We start from the raw sequence: 15,337 nt of genomic DNA on the forward strand, positions 1-15,337 counted from the left end.
AAAAGGTTGTCCTCACATATGTTGAGCCTCAGTCTGTATCTTCTGGAGGCAGAACAGACAGGTGGTCTTCACCTGACCTCTTACCCTGGAGTTGCCTTGTGCATGCGTAGCCTATTGTCCTCAGGGGGCCACACATGTACGGACCCACTTCTAGCCCAGAGATCAGCCAAAACTCCCAGCAGTCAGTGCCCTCAAAACTTGAGTTTTCCTCAGCTACAGCCATGCATTCCCCTTTCAGTGGCTTAGTTTTCTCTCTGCCTTTATTCTGCCCAACCACGTTCCATGTCTACCATCCTTCCAAGCAGCCAGACATGTTCTCTCAGACAGTTCCTTCCCCGAGGAATTCTCTGGCTAATCATCATTTTTCCCTGGTGGTTGTAATTTTGTGCAGTGAGACCACTAACAAGGTGTTTCTGGAGGGGCCCCGGAGTCTGTTTGCTACCAGGAGCCACCATTTCTTTGTCAAATGGGGCTCCCCTACCCCTTACAAACATGGGCAAGGGCTCCCTGGACAATCATGCAGAAGAAGGCAGGGGGGTTTCTGATCCTCCTGCCACAACACTGCACTTGGTTCCTCACGGTTGCCTGCACTGGGACAGACAGCACAGCCCTGCTCTCCTTGTGGGGTCAGAGTATGCAGCCTAACAGTGAACAGAGCAAGGCACAGAGGCCATCAAATGTTCCTACCTGAGCTTCCTGAGGACCTGTGCTTACCACCAAATTACACACTCTCAGAACCATCGTTCTGCCTTTGGCACTCCAATGAGAAAGGGGTTGTGACTGGAAGTCAGTGTTGTTGATTCCAGCTGGGAAAGGGAAGGCAGAGGCCTCCAGGATGAAGAGTGACCAGGCTGTACCAGAGAACTTTCCTGCTGGCCATTTTGTTAGCTCCTCCTCAGGTCCAAGCTAGCCTGTGTGCTTAACCTTCTGGAAGAGTCAACAGTTCAGGAAGGAAGTCTCCCTGTTGGCTTCCTGTGCTTTGCTCTCATGGGTCTGTTTCCCTGAGACCTCACTCCTAGACTTGCCTTCTTGCTGTTTAACACTCCACTGGGAAAGTAATAGCCCTCTGCCTTCAGCATCACAATGAGAAAGGAAGTCGTGACCAGAAGTCACTGTACTAATGATTCTGGTTGGGTGGAACCTGATGAGAATCGTCACAGGTAACAAAAGGAAGGAAACTGATGGAAACTCCTGCAGACTGATGTCTGGCTAAGGGTTCCTTTTTTTTTGGCCACCCCAAGGCAGATGGAGTTCTAGGGCCAGGGATCAGATCCAAGCTGCAGTTTAAACCTATGTCACAACTACCGCGATGCCAGATCTTTTAACCCCCTGTGCTGGGCCAGGGATGGAACTTCTGTCTTGGTGCTACAGAAATGTCAATCCTGTTGTGCCACAGCAGGAACTCCTGCCTATGGGTTGATTCTCTTCCCCCATTTATGGCAACGAACTTTTTTTAACTTGGGAGCCCACAAGAAAAATAAAGTTTTTGCCCTAAGTTGGGCTCTGATTTCCCTCAAACAGTAGTACATGACGTCTAACCCCACACTTGTTGAGATATTCTTTTTGTCCTACTATAATTACCAAATCTCTGCTAAGGCTGCAAAATTAAAGGATCTTGCTGGATCCAGTGGAAGACAAATAAGGAAGGGGAAAAACCAGGAAGGCCTAGGAGTTCAGGGAGGCCAGGGCTAGGGAAGGAGCTGCTTCATTTGAGAACAGATGTAAAGGATGAAAGGGTTTGTAGTTCCCTTCATGGCTCAGTGGTTAACGAACCCAACTAGGATCCGTGAGGCTGTGGGTTCAATCCATGGCTTCGATCAGTGGGTTAAGGATCCGGCGTTGTGGTGAGCTGTGGTATACATCACAAATGCAGCTTGGATCCCACATTCCTGTGGCTATGGTGTAGGCCAGCAGCTGCACAGCTCCAATTCAATCCCTAGCCTGGGGACCTCCATATGCCACAAGTACGGCTCTAAAAAGCAAAAAAAAAAAAAAAGGATGAAAGGTTTTTAGCAGGGAAGAGAGAGAGAGAGATGGTGTTCAAAGCAAAAGAAAGATGTAAGTGAATGGAGTTCCCTTCGTGGCTCTGGCAGTTAACAAACCTGACTAGGATCCATGAGGATGCGGGTTCCATCCCCAGCCTCGCTCAGTGGGTTAAGGATCCAGCATTGCCGTGAGCTGTGGTGTAGGTCACAGACGTGGCTTGGATCCCTGCCATTGCTGTGGCTGTGGCATATGCCAGCAGCTGCAGCTCTGATTTGACCCCTAGCCTGGGAAATTCCATATGCCATGGGTGTGGCCTTAAAAAGCCAAAAAAAAAAAAAAAAAAGATAGGAGTGGCAGTCACCTGCCAATGGACCATGGGGCTCTTGGCAGCTATAGCTGTGGCCCAGAAGTGGGAACCCAGGGAAGAGAGGCTGGCACAAGGCTCAAGGGACCTTGATGGAAAGGGCTGTCAGGAACCACCAGCTCCTCAGGCTGGAGAGGACAGGGACACTATCGAAGAGGTCCTGAGGCCCCAAAGCCCCTGCCCATCCTCTCCCACCACCACCTAGGATCATACAGGGAAGCCTGTTTCCAGATGCCTGTGATTTATTTCCAAAGGTGAGCTGCAGGACATAGGAAAATACACATGGCTTTTCAGTCTACGTTTTTACAGAGAAAATAGATTCTATCATTGGCTTTATCAGTGCCATCACCCCATATTCTGTGAGGCTCCAGGATTGATGGCATGTCTCCACAATTCTGCTTTCAAAGCAGCAACTTGGCCAAGACCCTGGGGGTGGGACTGAGGGGCAGTGACTCCCATGGGGTAGGGATTGGGGGGGGGGTTTCACGCAGAGCACATGAGCAGCACTCACTGCAAAGCTAAGGCAAAGAAGACAGCTGGTGGAAGGTGCCTCCTCTCACCCCAAGGACATGGCTTGCTGAAGCCCAGGACACAGACCAGGCAGGGGGCAATGAGGGCTCTGGCCCAGCCTGGAGCAGCAGCAGGACTCTGAGTGTGCATGTGTACATGGGGGTGGGGGGGGGGCATGCTGAAGAGGCAGCCTACCAGGAGATAGAAGGGCTTCAGTTCACACATTCCCCCTGCCCCAGCATAGCTCCCAGAGCGTGGTCCCCAATCCTGTGCTTGGCCCCTCGAATCAGCTCTATTTCAGGTGGGGAGCCCTGCTCAGGTCCCTTCTACCATCACCTCCCCTCACACCGTCAGTGTGAAACTTTCTTAGGGCCAAACCTCCAAGTCCCCTGCACTCTGCCCAGGGCTGCAGGGAAGGGAGGAAAGGAAGGTGCTAGCTGGGGGCCTCGCCCAGCACTGGGAATTCCTTGCACATCTCTCGGACAATCATGCGGTCCATTTGGCACTGGGGTGAGGCTTCCTCCTCAGTCAGGATGCGTCGAAGTGTGGCCTGCAGGTCAGGGAGCCGGTGGCGGTGCTGCAGGTAGGGTGTGGAGCGGACCACAGCATGCATCAGGGAGAGGTACTCCATGCGCAGCTGTGGGAAGAGGAGGCAAACTCAGGGACCCCAGGCACTGTGACTGCCGCCAGTAAGGGACAGGCCACGACTGCCTCTTGGCAGCCACGTGGACCCCAGCACCCAGAATGTACCTGGCACAGAACTGGCCTTTGATAGTTGCTGAATAAGTAAGTGAATAAATGAATCATCTCAGACACACAGTCCCAGAACGTGGCTGGCCCAGGTAAGTCCTGGCTGAGAGAGGTGGCAAGGGAAAGCAACAAGCCCCCACCCCTCCTTTAATGATGTGCTCTTGTGGGGCCGCTGTCAAGGCCCTCTGCTTCTCACTCTGTCCTCTCACCCTGCAGGATCTTTCATACCCACAGCTTCAAATAATGACCCATGGAGTTCCCATTGTGGCTCAGAGGTACAAACCCGACTAGTATCCATGAGGATGTGGGTTTGACCCCTGGCCTCGCTCAGTGGGTTAAGGATCTGGCATTGCTGTGAGCTGTGGTGTACATCGCAGACGCGGTTCAGATCCCTAGTTGCTGTGGCTGTGGTGCAGGAGGGCGGCAACAGCTCCGATTCAGCCCCTGGGAACTTACATATGCCGAGGGTACGGCCCTAAAATAGAGGGAAAAAAAAAAAAAAAGTAACCCACACTCATACCTCTTGCCTAGACTCCCCAGTGAGCTCCAGATGAGAATATCCAACTCTTGCTTTCTCCTGCTTATCTCAGAGAGAACTTAAACTCATACATCCACCATCAAATTCTTCCCCACCTTCCCAAAGCTGAAGGCCTTCTCCTGTTATCTATTGTAAAGGGTACTGCTATCTGTTCAAGTACTTGAGCCCAAACTGCAGGCATCTTCTCTAAGTCCTCTCTCCTCAAGCCCCAAATCTAAACCATCTCTAAGCCCTGGCCGTCTTACCTTCTACATGTGCCCTGAATCCATCTCCAACATCCTGCCAGCACCTCTGGCTTTAACAGCTCCAACTGCCCCCCTAATCTTACACCCAAGTGGCTCCTTATCCTCACTGAGCCCCCACTGAGCCCCCAATCCAGTGACATGCCCCAGGACATTTTCTCCATTTGCTCCCCTCATCATCCCTCATTTCTCTCTTACTTCTGATTAAAGGAATCAATACCAACCTTTCTTAAGCAGCATCATCTGGCTAATTTCCATCCCTGGTTAGACCAAAATGTACATGCCAATCAAATCCTAGTGTGTAAGCAGTAGACAGCTAGAGAGCCATGCACTGGCCTGGACACCGTTCTCCACCACAAACATCACTGCCTGGGACTCCTGCCACTTTTCTCAGTAGCCTTCACTGCTCCTTAAAGGACTGATGCCTAGCTTCTGTCCATTTTCCAAAACTAAACTGCCAGGTCAGCTGGTCTCACACTTCATGGAGAAAAAAAGCAATCTTTTAGAAACCCCTGATCTTCCCCTGGCACCCACCTCTCATCTGTCCTCACCGAATGAAGTGCCCAGCTCCTGCCAGAGGTCATCCCTCCACGGGGAGCCTAGACACTCCCCTGCTGCCTGACCTACCTGACTCCCACAGCTGCCCACTCTCCTAACACAAAGACCATTTCTCATGCTTGCTGGATCATTCTCTGGCTCAAACATGCACCAGTATCTCCCACCTTATAAACACTCTCCCCTGGAGTTCTCTTGTGCCACAGTGGGTTAAGGATAGGGCATTAACTAACACTGCAGTGGCTCAGGTTGCTGCTGTGGTGTGTGTTCAACCTCTGGCCCAGGAATCTTCACATGCTGCAAGTGCCACCAATCCGACCCCCAAAACAAACAAAGCTCTTTCCTGACCCCATGTCTCCCTCCAGTGACTCCCCCTTTTTTCTGCTCCCCTTCATTGGAAAACTCAGAGGTTGTCTCTATTCTCTACTCCCCCCCCCCTTTTGCTTGCCTTTTTTTTTTTTTATTTTTTTTAGGGCCACACCCGTGGCATATAGAGGAGGTTCCCAAGCTAGGGGTCAAATCAGAGCTGAGCTGCCAGCCTACACCACAGCCACAGCAATGCCAGATCCAAGCCATGTCTGCCTGTGACCTACACCACAGCTCATGGCAACACTGGATCCTTCACCCACTGAGCAAGGCCAGGGATCAAACCCGAATCCTCCTGGATCCTAGTCAGATTCATTTCCTCTGAGTCACAGTGGGAACTCCCCTCCCCTTCTTTCAAATCCCCTCCAACTTCAAATCCTCTCAACTTTAAACCCAGACTTTCTTCCCTCCACTCCACTGATATTGCTTGTTGGTCACCCCTCACCTCCAAGTGGCAAATCCAGTGGCCCATTCTCAGGCCTGATCTCACTCAATCTCATAACTGTGGAGATGCTCATCCTCCTCATCCTCCTCCACACAGGTGGCTTTGGCCTCCTGCTCTCTTGGTTTTCCTCCTGGGTGTCTCCTTACTTGCCTCAATTGTGCCCTGGGCTGAGGCCTGAGCTTCACTCTGACCCATATGTCCTACACCCTAGATGACCACACTGTCACAGGCTTCTCACACCTATGCACAGGAACTCCAAAGTCTCTCTCCCAGTCCCAACTCACGCCCTAATGCCTCCCTGATGCCCTTTGTACCTGGATGTCTAGCAGGTATCTTCTCAATCTTGACTCATCAAAATGCAACTCAATTCCCCTCTGCCCCAAAGTTCTTCGCCACCTCAGCAGTCAGCACTTCATCCACCTGGTTGCTCCAGACCCACCGCAGCAAGCCCAGCCAACCCACTTCCAACACACCCAGTCCTGACCTCCTCTCCCACTCCCACCATCTGTGCCACCTGGATGCTTCCTTACCCACCTCCTGCTTCTGCTGTGGTCTCACAAGTTCTCCTTTTCATTCAGGGTGTAATCAGATCACTTCCCCTGCCCCTGAGAAGAGGGGACAACCTCCCGCAGCAGCCTCCAACTCTACTTCCTCCTCCTCCCCTGCCATGGCTCCCACTCTCTCCAGACAGCCCACCCCCATCACTTCGTGACAGGCTCCTCTGGGTCCTGGCACATCCATCATGGTTTCTGAGCAGCCTCACACACACTTACCCAACTCCAGCAGCGCCCCCTGCCCCGTCTCCATTCAGTGTCAGGGGCCCTACTTTATCCGCTTCTACCCAGCTGCCATCCCCGCTGCAGCCATCTCTAAGCACCTTGTCTCCAGGTGACAGGTCTGCAATGTGCCGCACGGTGATGTCGATGAGCGCCATCATGTCTGTGTGGTAGAAGATGGCAGCCGTGGCAGGGCTGGCGAACACGTCCTGCAGGAACTTGAGGATGGAGTGCGGTGGCTGCGGCTCGTGTTTGAATATGCGCACAGGATCATCTAGAAGGCAGGGCAAGAGGGGTCAGGACGGTCCTCACGGGGGGCCCGGAGTCACCCCAAGGAGTTATGGGGGTCATGGAGTCACAAAACATCCTGCCACTGCAGAATCTTGGGCCCTCACCCCCTCTGTTCAGGAGCAACAGCAGCTTTTCGGAGAAGATCTTGACATTGGCGTGTTTGCTCAGGGCAGCCATGATGATGTTCTGGTCAGGGGCTGGGAAGAACATGGGTGTAAACAAGTGCGCAGGTGCTGAGCCCGGAGACCCCCCCCCCCCCCCCGAGAGTCAGACACCTGCAGGCGGACCCCGCCCCCACCTGGCAGGTGCAAGTTGAGAGCCAGAAGCAGGTTCATGCAGAGATCCGGCAGTTGCTCCGTGGTGTCCAAGGGCAGCCCGTCCTCAACAATGCTCAGCAGGAACTGGGCGAAGGGTGTGCCCAGATGCTCTGGGAGAGGGACATACAGAAGTCTGCAGCCCTGTCCTACCCCCCACCCTGTCCAGCCTCCTTGGTTTCCTGTGAACCCTGGGGGGAAACTGTCAGGTTAGGGTCGGTGGGTCCCCAGCTCCTCAGACCATGGGTCCCATCTCCAGCTGGCTGTGGGCCAGCGACCTGCCTTCTTACCATAGTGTGCGTAGGGCACTGCCTCCCCCATGGAGAAGATCATGGCCAGGATGAGGGCAGAGTAACAGAGTTTCTGGTGGTCTGCAGGGGAGCGGAGCAGTCAGTCATGACCCCTACAGATGGTGGGACCCCTCCAGCTGGCAGGAAGCTGCCCGCACTCACCCTGCGTGTCTGTCTGCATGTCCCGCGCTAGCTCCACAGGCAGCACAGATGACACCAGCGTGGAGATGATGGCCGCATCCAAGCTGCACATGGCACCAAAGCACTTGAGAAGCAGCAGCCGCAGTGACACCCGGTGCTCCTGGCAGGGGACCCCATGTGCTCAGTGCCCGGAAACTCTACCTCTACCCAGGTCCCTCCATGCCCCCTCCCCTCTGTCTCACACACACCATTTGGTAGTAGGCCACCAAGGCCAGGACAGACTCGAACTCATTTCTCTTGCACATTTTCTTGCAAACTTCAGGGTCTGCGTCTGTCTGTGGGGAGGAAGAGGTGGGATGGAGACACTGAGTGCCAGTGGCCATGTGTGAGCACAGTATCAGTAGGGGAGACTCCTGAGCACCTGGGAGGAATGGGGCAGGGAAGGGTTGCTGTTCTACACACTAGGGGACACTTGGGAGCCCCCCACCCGCACCAGAATATGCAGCAGCTCCTCCAGGTAGCAGCGGATGACACCTTCATCCTCATACAGGGCCCAGCTGCGCTGCTGGGCATCATCCTTCCGCCGGGCCAGGTCTGCAAAGATCACCTCCAGCCGCTGCTGGTCATGGCAGACCTGCCCTGAGGGCAGAGCTGTGCTCAGGTCCTGGGGGGGAGAGGGTGAGGCCTGGCTCAGCACACTTGCCCCTCACCATCTTCAGGAGACCCCCAGGCCTGGAACTCAACCCAGACCTGAGGTGTTAGGCAAGGGGCCCCAGCCTCACCTCCCAGAGCTGCCCCAAGCCAGCATCCTCCCAAGACCAGTGAGGGGAACAGCTCCTATTACTCTTCCCTCCTCCCCACTGCTCCCCATCAAGCTCCCATAAAATTCCTGTTCCCAAGGCCCATCCTTCAACAGTGAGGCCCCCAAGGGCAATGGCCCATTTCTATACCCCTTTCTCCAAGTAGTTCCACTGCCCCCAAGTCTTGGTAACCTTGTGGGACAGGATTCTGCATGAGACACATCTGTGGGGTGTTTTCCAACAACTTGCCTCCTGTACCAGACCTGGGTAAATAACCTCTATGTGGAAGGCCATGGATTCTGTCATTGCCTGAATGTGACTCTGAGACTCCAGGCCTTGATTCTACACAAAGTGGGACCAGACCTGTCATGTACCCACCTTCCATGTCCCTGTGGGCCAGTGTCCCAGCACCAGCAAGCCCACTGACTCACTGCTTCCCACACCCCAAACCAGAGCTGCGGGAGCCATGGAACCCTGAGGAGAGACTCCAGCCCATCTGGCCCCCACTGTGCAGACTGGGCTCATGGCTTCTAATCCTGCTCCGTAACCAGTGCCCCAACCTTGGCGAAGGATCCCACCCACTCCATGATGTCCACTTACCCCACTCAAATCCAAGTCAGCACTCAAGCCTTCATCATAGCTCTCAAAGTATCCATTTCTCTCCACTGCCAAGGCCAGCAAGGCACTGCCATCTCTCATGCCCTATGTCTATTCCTTCCCTACAGCCCAAGAGAACTCTTGGCCACCCGCATCTGTCTCATCTGTCACCTGCCTCAGGTCTCACCTGCTCCCACACCTCATTCCCTGTGTTCCAACCATGCTGACCTTATTTCACTTCCTCACGTGAGCCAAGCTCAGTCCTGCCTCATGGTCCCCTGTCCAAGCTGAGCCTCTGCCTGGAATACTCTTCCTCTCCTTCTCCTTCAGGGATCAGCCCAAATGTCCCCAGCACTCAGCTCAATGAATCCAAGAGCTGGGGCTCATCAAATATATATCAGTTAAAGGCTGGACACAGTGTGAGGATGGAGATGGGGTGGGGGCAGTAGGGTGTCCCCAGGATGGGGAGGCCCCTGGCCCTGCTGCCACCCTTACCTTGCCCTCTACCAGCGAGAGGAGGACCTGCTCCATGACAGGTGAGCTGGCCGGCACAGAGGCCTGGATGTGACCCACCACGACACCAATGGCCACCCGGCATAGCTCATGGCTCAGGCCGGTGTTTCTCCGCACAAGCTCCATCAGCTCTGCCCCGATGGTCCTGGGCACGACAGTCTCAGCTGCCGCCTTCTCCTCTGTGGTTCCCAGGCTCAGTGCGCCCAGGGCCTCCAGCTCATCAGGGGCTGGGGCTGTATCAACTGCCACCTCCTCTGCAGGGGGCTCAGGGTTTGGCACCTTGGAGGGAGGGGGCTGAGCTTGGGACACAGTAGTATGGGTGCTTCGGCGGGGCACAGGTGGGGGTGTGGGTGAGCAGCTGGGGCCCAGCTCAGAGGAGCTGGAGCCTGTATAGAACGTGTCAAGGGAGGTGCTGCTGACAGAGGAGCCGCTGGACACAGAACTGCCCCCGGAGGGCGTGGTATTGCAGCCGCCTGTAGGCAGAGAGGGCATGCTATGGTGGGGCAGCCCCAGGGAAGCCCTACCCCTTCAATCCCAGAGACCCTGCCCCCAGCATAGGTCCTCCACCAGACCTTCCCCACCAAGCCCAGAGCCCCCAACTGCCCCAATATGTGCCCTGGTCTTCCCCCCAAGCCTGGAGCCCCCAGTTCCCTGATGCATGCAGAGCAACCATTCCAAGCACAGGGTGCCCACCAACTTCTGCAACCCCAACTTCTCACCGCTCCCTGAGGCCACCAGGGCCTCGCGGTCTCGGCGCTTCACAGGTGGGGGTGGCGTAGTGGGTGCTGCTCGGCGAGGCTGTGGTGGGATCTAGGGGGACAGAAGTGGGATCTGAGGAGACAGGCTGCCACCTACAGTACTACCTGACTAGGGGCCTGAGCTCCTAGCATGGGCAGGACTATGGTCCCAGGCAGCATCACTGACCAAATGGACCCTTTGAGCCTCTGGACAAAGCCTTAGGCCCCACCCCCCTCCCTTCCCCAGGATGTTCTCACCATGTACCTGGTAGAGGCCTCCATCTGCCCCAAGATACTCAGAACTGGGCAGGCTGTGCTGTCGCTCAAACCCAGCTCGACACACCCCATTGGGCTGCCTAGCGGCAGCCGTATCCAAATGATGGTCACTGGTGGATGAGGTCATAGCTGCAGGGCTGGGGGCTGAGGGGCCTCTGCGGGACAGGGTCTCTTTCCGGTGGTGGATCAGCTTCCTATGGGAGGGACAGGGATTACTGGAGGAGTTACAATTCCTTGGGTCCTCATATGCTCCCTGTGGGATGCTGCCCACCCTAGCCCAGCTCCCCTACCTCCGTCATGCTCCACCCCCTGCCTCACTCACTGGAGAACTCCGCGCTGCTCCAGGCTGTACTTGCCACCATCCCGCATGGCTGCATTGTGCACAGCCTCAATGGCCCGGTCAATGGCTTGGAGGACATCTTGCTCCAGGCCCTGTGGGAGCAGGGATGGGCAGTTAGGCCTGGGGGCCAAGTGAGGATACTGAGCCCAGAACCAGCCTAGGATGGAGCCTGGGGCAGACAGAAGACCACTATAGCTAAAGCCCAGGATGCTAGGTGAACATAGTAAGATGAACTAGAATATGAAATGGGGTTCACAAACTCAGGGAGCTGGGCCACAGGGTGAGCGCTGCTTTATATACTTGGGGCCTACTCAGGATTTTACCTCACAGTGAGGCTCTTAGCTAAGATGTGTCTGAAAACCTGGAGTCTAGAGCAAAAACAGCCCAGGGACCCCTAGTTTGAGGCCATGAGTACATAGTCTATCTCCAGGCTTGGCTCAGATCCCTGGTGGAGATGCCAAGCCAGGAGCCTCTGGTGCTTGGAACTATTTAACAAATCACTTTAGATCTTGCTGATCTTTCACAAAATCAAGGTCACATTCCAGAACAGCCCTGTCCTCAGAGAGTCTTCTGCAGGCCCTGGTAGCTGAGGATGGGCCAAAGGGATCTCCTCTTCCCACCCAGCTGCTAGCCCTCATCACCTCAAACTGTTCTAGGAATCTTCCAGACCCACCCTGGGAAGCAATAACCATTGTGTTTGTGGCAAAAGACAGACATGAGCACGGGACCTGGGACCTGGCCCCCGGCCCCTGGCCCAGATTCTGTGTTGCCATCCACAGTAACTCAGGGTCCAATCTAGGTCCTGGCTGGCATGGGGTGGGGAAAAGAGGGTGACAGCTGTGGGACCAGCTACCCCCACCCCTCCCTGCCCCTGGCACACATGGTCCGTCAGGCATTGGAACCTCAGAACTAAAGTGATAGCACTCCAGAGTGGGTTTGTGAAATTTCTCTGATGGGAACAGACAGATGGACTCAGAGGTCAACAAAGCCCTCCAGGTAGCATGGGGAGTGCCACAGTGCAGGAGACAGAAGACGGAAAGGGGGACATAAAGAGGATGACAGACTACACATAGAAAGCAAGAAAGATGGGGTGCGGGGAGAAGCAGATGGAGATAACACGGGAAGAAACTGAGATGCGGAGAGAAAGCAAAGAGTCGGAGGAAGAAAGAGATACACACAGGTGGAGAGTCAGAATGACACAGAGATATAAAGACGACTAGGGAGGCCAAGACAGAGGGAGATATGCAGCAAGAAGCCAGGGGATAGAGAATATGGTAGCCTCTCTGCCTGCCCCAAACACCCAGCCCCAGTGGCCCAGGTTGGGGAGGGATCTCAGAGGCCCTTGGGGAAGACGCAGGACTTCCCTCAGTTCTCCAACAAGCCCCCAGCCCCTGAGAGGCTAGTCTGACATGCTCATTCCAGACTCACCAGCCTTAGTGTCTAGGGCTCCCCCTCTCACCCCAGACACTCCTAGATACCAGGAGGCCAAGGGTCCAGGGCCCATCCCCTCTGGCAAGACCAGATGGCATCTCCAAATTTATCCTGTTATTTCTGTCCTGAACTGGGCTGGGATAGGATGTCTCCTAAAGACTAGGGACTAGGATGGGGCGGAGGTGTCTGGCACAGGGCAGGCCTAGAGGCTCCAGGCCCTCCTTCCCCCGTGATCAGAATAGACCAGCTGGAGACAATGCACCCCAGCCCCCACACCAGGACTATTCTTGGGGAAACAGGAACTGGGGCTGCAGCCTTTACTGGAAGGAAATGGGGCTACAGCCAGACCAAGGGAAGCCCTGGAGAGGTCTCACTTCCTTGCAATGGGAGAAGCCCCCACCCAGAGTGGGGATAAGGAGAGATGGAGCCCCTCACTTTCTGAGAAAGGAAGTCTGAAAAGTCAGGGCCTGCGGCTTGTGAAAGACAGTAGAGAGAGTAGTGCCGGGGAGTGTCAGCAGGGACTGGGATCTCTGGTTTAAAGTGGGTTAGCAAATGTGTCTTAGGAAGGGTTTAAGAAATGAGAGTACAGGGTAGTCAAAGATATGAGGTCTAGGGGCTTGGGGGTTATTTAGGGGATGAGGCTTCTGGGTCCAAGTTGGGGTGGGGTGAGGGTATGGAGATGGCTGGAGAAACAGGAAGTGTCCAGGGTTTCCCAGGTCTCCGTGGTGGAAGCTGAGGGATGAGAAGCAAGCCTGTGGGATCCTGAGGATCCCGGGAAGGGGCTGATTAGGTCTGGGGTCTCAGTGATGTGTGGAACCGGTTAGAATTTGGTGTTGCTGGAATCTCAGGACTGACTCTTGAATTCTATTTGGATGGGGGTTCAGATGTTGGATCCCGATGGGTCTGCGATCCCAAGGAGTCTTAGTACTAGATTTAGGCTTTGGTGGGTCTGGACTCCTCAGAGTTGGCTGTCAAGGGCATGGTCTTCTGTGGGGGTGCGGGTTCTTAGAGCCCCAGTCCTTGTGGCAGGGATGGTCTCAGGGTCAGTTTCTCAAACTCCATTATCTGTTGGAGGTCCCAACGGACCTGGGGTGTCGGGTCAGCCTTGTGAGGCTGTTCTGGAGCTGACCTAGGGGCTGCAGAGGTCGGGTCAGGGAGGGGCACACTCACCTGCAGGCGGCGCAGGTAGGCGGGCGGCACGTAGCCCGTCTCGCCACTGCGCGCCCGCGCCGCCAGCCACCAGTGCGCGCTGCTGCGCTCCAGCACCAGGAAGGTCTCGCCCGCGGCGAACGCCAGCGCGTTGGGCTCGGCCGAGCGGAACGCGTACAGCGCGCGGTACATGGGGACGGGCCAGGCTGGGCCGGGGCAAGGGAGATGGCGAGGTCTGTGGATTCAGGACGCCAGGCCAGGAGCGCCTCGCCGCGCTCGCCTTGCCCCGTGACATACGGCGCGTGCGCGCGCGCGCCCGCCGCAGCCCCGCCCCGGGAGTGTGTCGGTCTCTGAGCAGAAGCGCGGAGCCCCCTGGTGGCCTAAAGCACTGGCGAGTCCATCGCCCTTTCTGCCAGTTCCGTGGGCTTCTGCGACCCTGCAAGCTCATGCCTCCCGACCTCCGCACCCTCCCTAGAACCCCAGCCTCAGCTTCTCTCTACTAGCCCTCCACTCCCTTTATCCACTCAAGCCCGAGTGCTGCCGGCCGTGCTACTTTCCCAAAGTAGCGTTCTGCCTGCAGCCCAAAGGCAGAGCCAGTGTCCTTCGCAGATAGTCCCGTGAGTCCTGGCCACCCCGAAGGAGTGGGTCCTGACCTACTAATATAAAGGTCCCCGTGAAGGTAGTCCTGTTGTTGCATCTTGATACTTAAAGGCGTCAGTAGGGGCTGGGTCTCCACGGTATCTCTAGGCCTTCGGCTCCCACTTACCGCACCAGTGGTAGGCACTGGGGTGCAAGGAGGGGGCTTTAAAAACAAAACAAAAAAACCACAGCGTGGGGCCATTTCTCTGTCCAAAGTCCTCCCATCCTCCCTTCCCAGCCTACTGCCTCTCTCCCACCACTAGCATCCCTCTCCTTCTCTAATGTGGGTCTTTGCCTAGTTTCCTCTGCCTGGGACACACTTCCCTCCCTCGAGCATAACGTTGCGGGGTGCTCGAACCCCTATAAATTGCTGTCACGTTGCTCTTTCTGTTGTCTCTGGCGACTTACAACTCCAGGTTATCTTGTTTCTGATGCTCTCTAAGAGCAGACAGAAGGGCTAGTGGAGGGTGCGGAGTATGTGGCCTTAAGAGCTTGTTTGATTGGTTCACCTTCAAGTCAGCCTTGGGAGGATAAGGGCTGTGAGGGGAAACCCAGGGGAGAGACCCTCAGGCTCAGAGTCCTGGGGACCTCCTATTCCTGCCCAGGGGCTAGTCCAGACACATTCCCTTTGGAAGTCCGGGCCCAGGGAACAGGGGCTATAGGCACAAGCAGGCCAGTGTATGCGGTCGGCCTGCTTTTGGACACAGTGGACATACGCATAGTTGGCCTTGGAGAGGTGATGGGAAGTTCAGGCAAAGGATATGTCTGCTAGAACTGGACATCCTGATCCTACCTTCCTGGCATTGGTACCGTGTCCTTCTTCCCAATATCTAGTTCTGCAGTTCAAGAACTACCACACTTCTTCCCTAAAATCTTCGTAGCACAGACGTAGGTCTCTTAGGAACTGCCCTGGGTAGAGCTATGTAAAGGATGAGACTAGCATAGGGGCAGTGGGGTCCAGGACTGAGTAGGAGTGCTAAAAGGTAGTATGGCCAAAAGGACCACACTGCCTGAAACACTCCCTTACATTAAGTCTCCTGGGACCTTGACAACAGAGCCAATAGCTGCCAACAGGCCAGAGCCTGGTGGCTATCTGAAGCCCCAGTACTGGCTCCAGGATATCTGACAGCACAATGTCCAGCTAATTAGCTGCTGCCAGTGGCACAGGACCTGGACCCAAAATCTGGCACACCTGCTGCCTAACACTGGCTTAAGCTACATGAGCGCAAGGGAAGACCTGTGTCAAGAGTCAAGTATAGTTCTCTGCATAAGGGGTGATGGGTTATC

The 15,337-nt window shown here is 55.4% G+C and overlaps 1 protein-coding gene across 1 annotated transcript; it reads right to left on the reverse strand.

The window, feature by feature from the left end:
* Positions 1 to 2,574: 2,574 nt before the first annotated feature.
* Positions 2,575 to 13,729, reverse strand: NCKIPSD (NCK interacting protein with SH3 domain). The gene is made up of 13 exons (XM_047773705.1): positions 13,433 to 13,729; positions 10,814 to 10,923; positions 10,481 to 10,685; positions 10,198 to 10,288; positions 9,461 to 9,951; positions 8,062 to 8,232; positions 7,817 to 7,903; positions 7,590 to 7,728; positions 7,428 to 7,508; positions 7,122 to 7,250; positions 6,928 to 7,020; positions 6,634 to 6,806; positions 2,575 to 3,497 (listed from the first exon to the last, which is right to left on the reverse strand). The coding sequence occupies exons 1-13, from the start codon at positions 13,601 to 13,603 to the stop codon at positions 3,294 to 3,296; spliced, it is 2,145 nt and encodes a 714-aa protein (XP_047629661.1). The 5' UTR covers positions 13,604 to 13,729; the 3' UTR covers positions 2,575 to 3,293.
* Between the last annotated feature and the right edge of the window lie 1,608 nt (positions 13,730 to 15,337).

This window comes from Phacochoerus africanus, chromosome 1 (assembly GCF_016906955.1).
Source record: "Phacochoerus africanus isolate WHEZ1 chromosome 1, ROS_Pafr_v1, whole genome shotgun sequence".
NCBI lineage: Eukaryota > Metazoa > Chordata > Mammalia > Artiodactyla > Suidae > Phacochoerus > Phacochoerus africanus.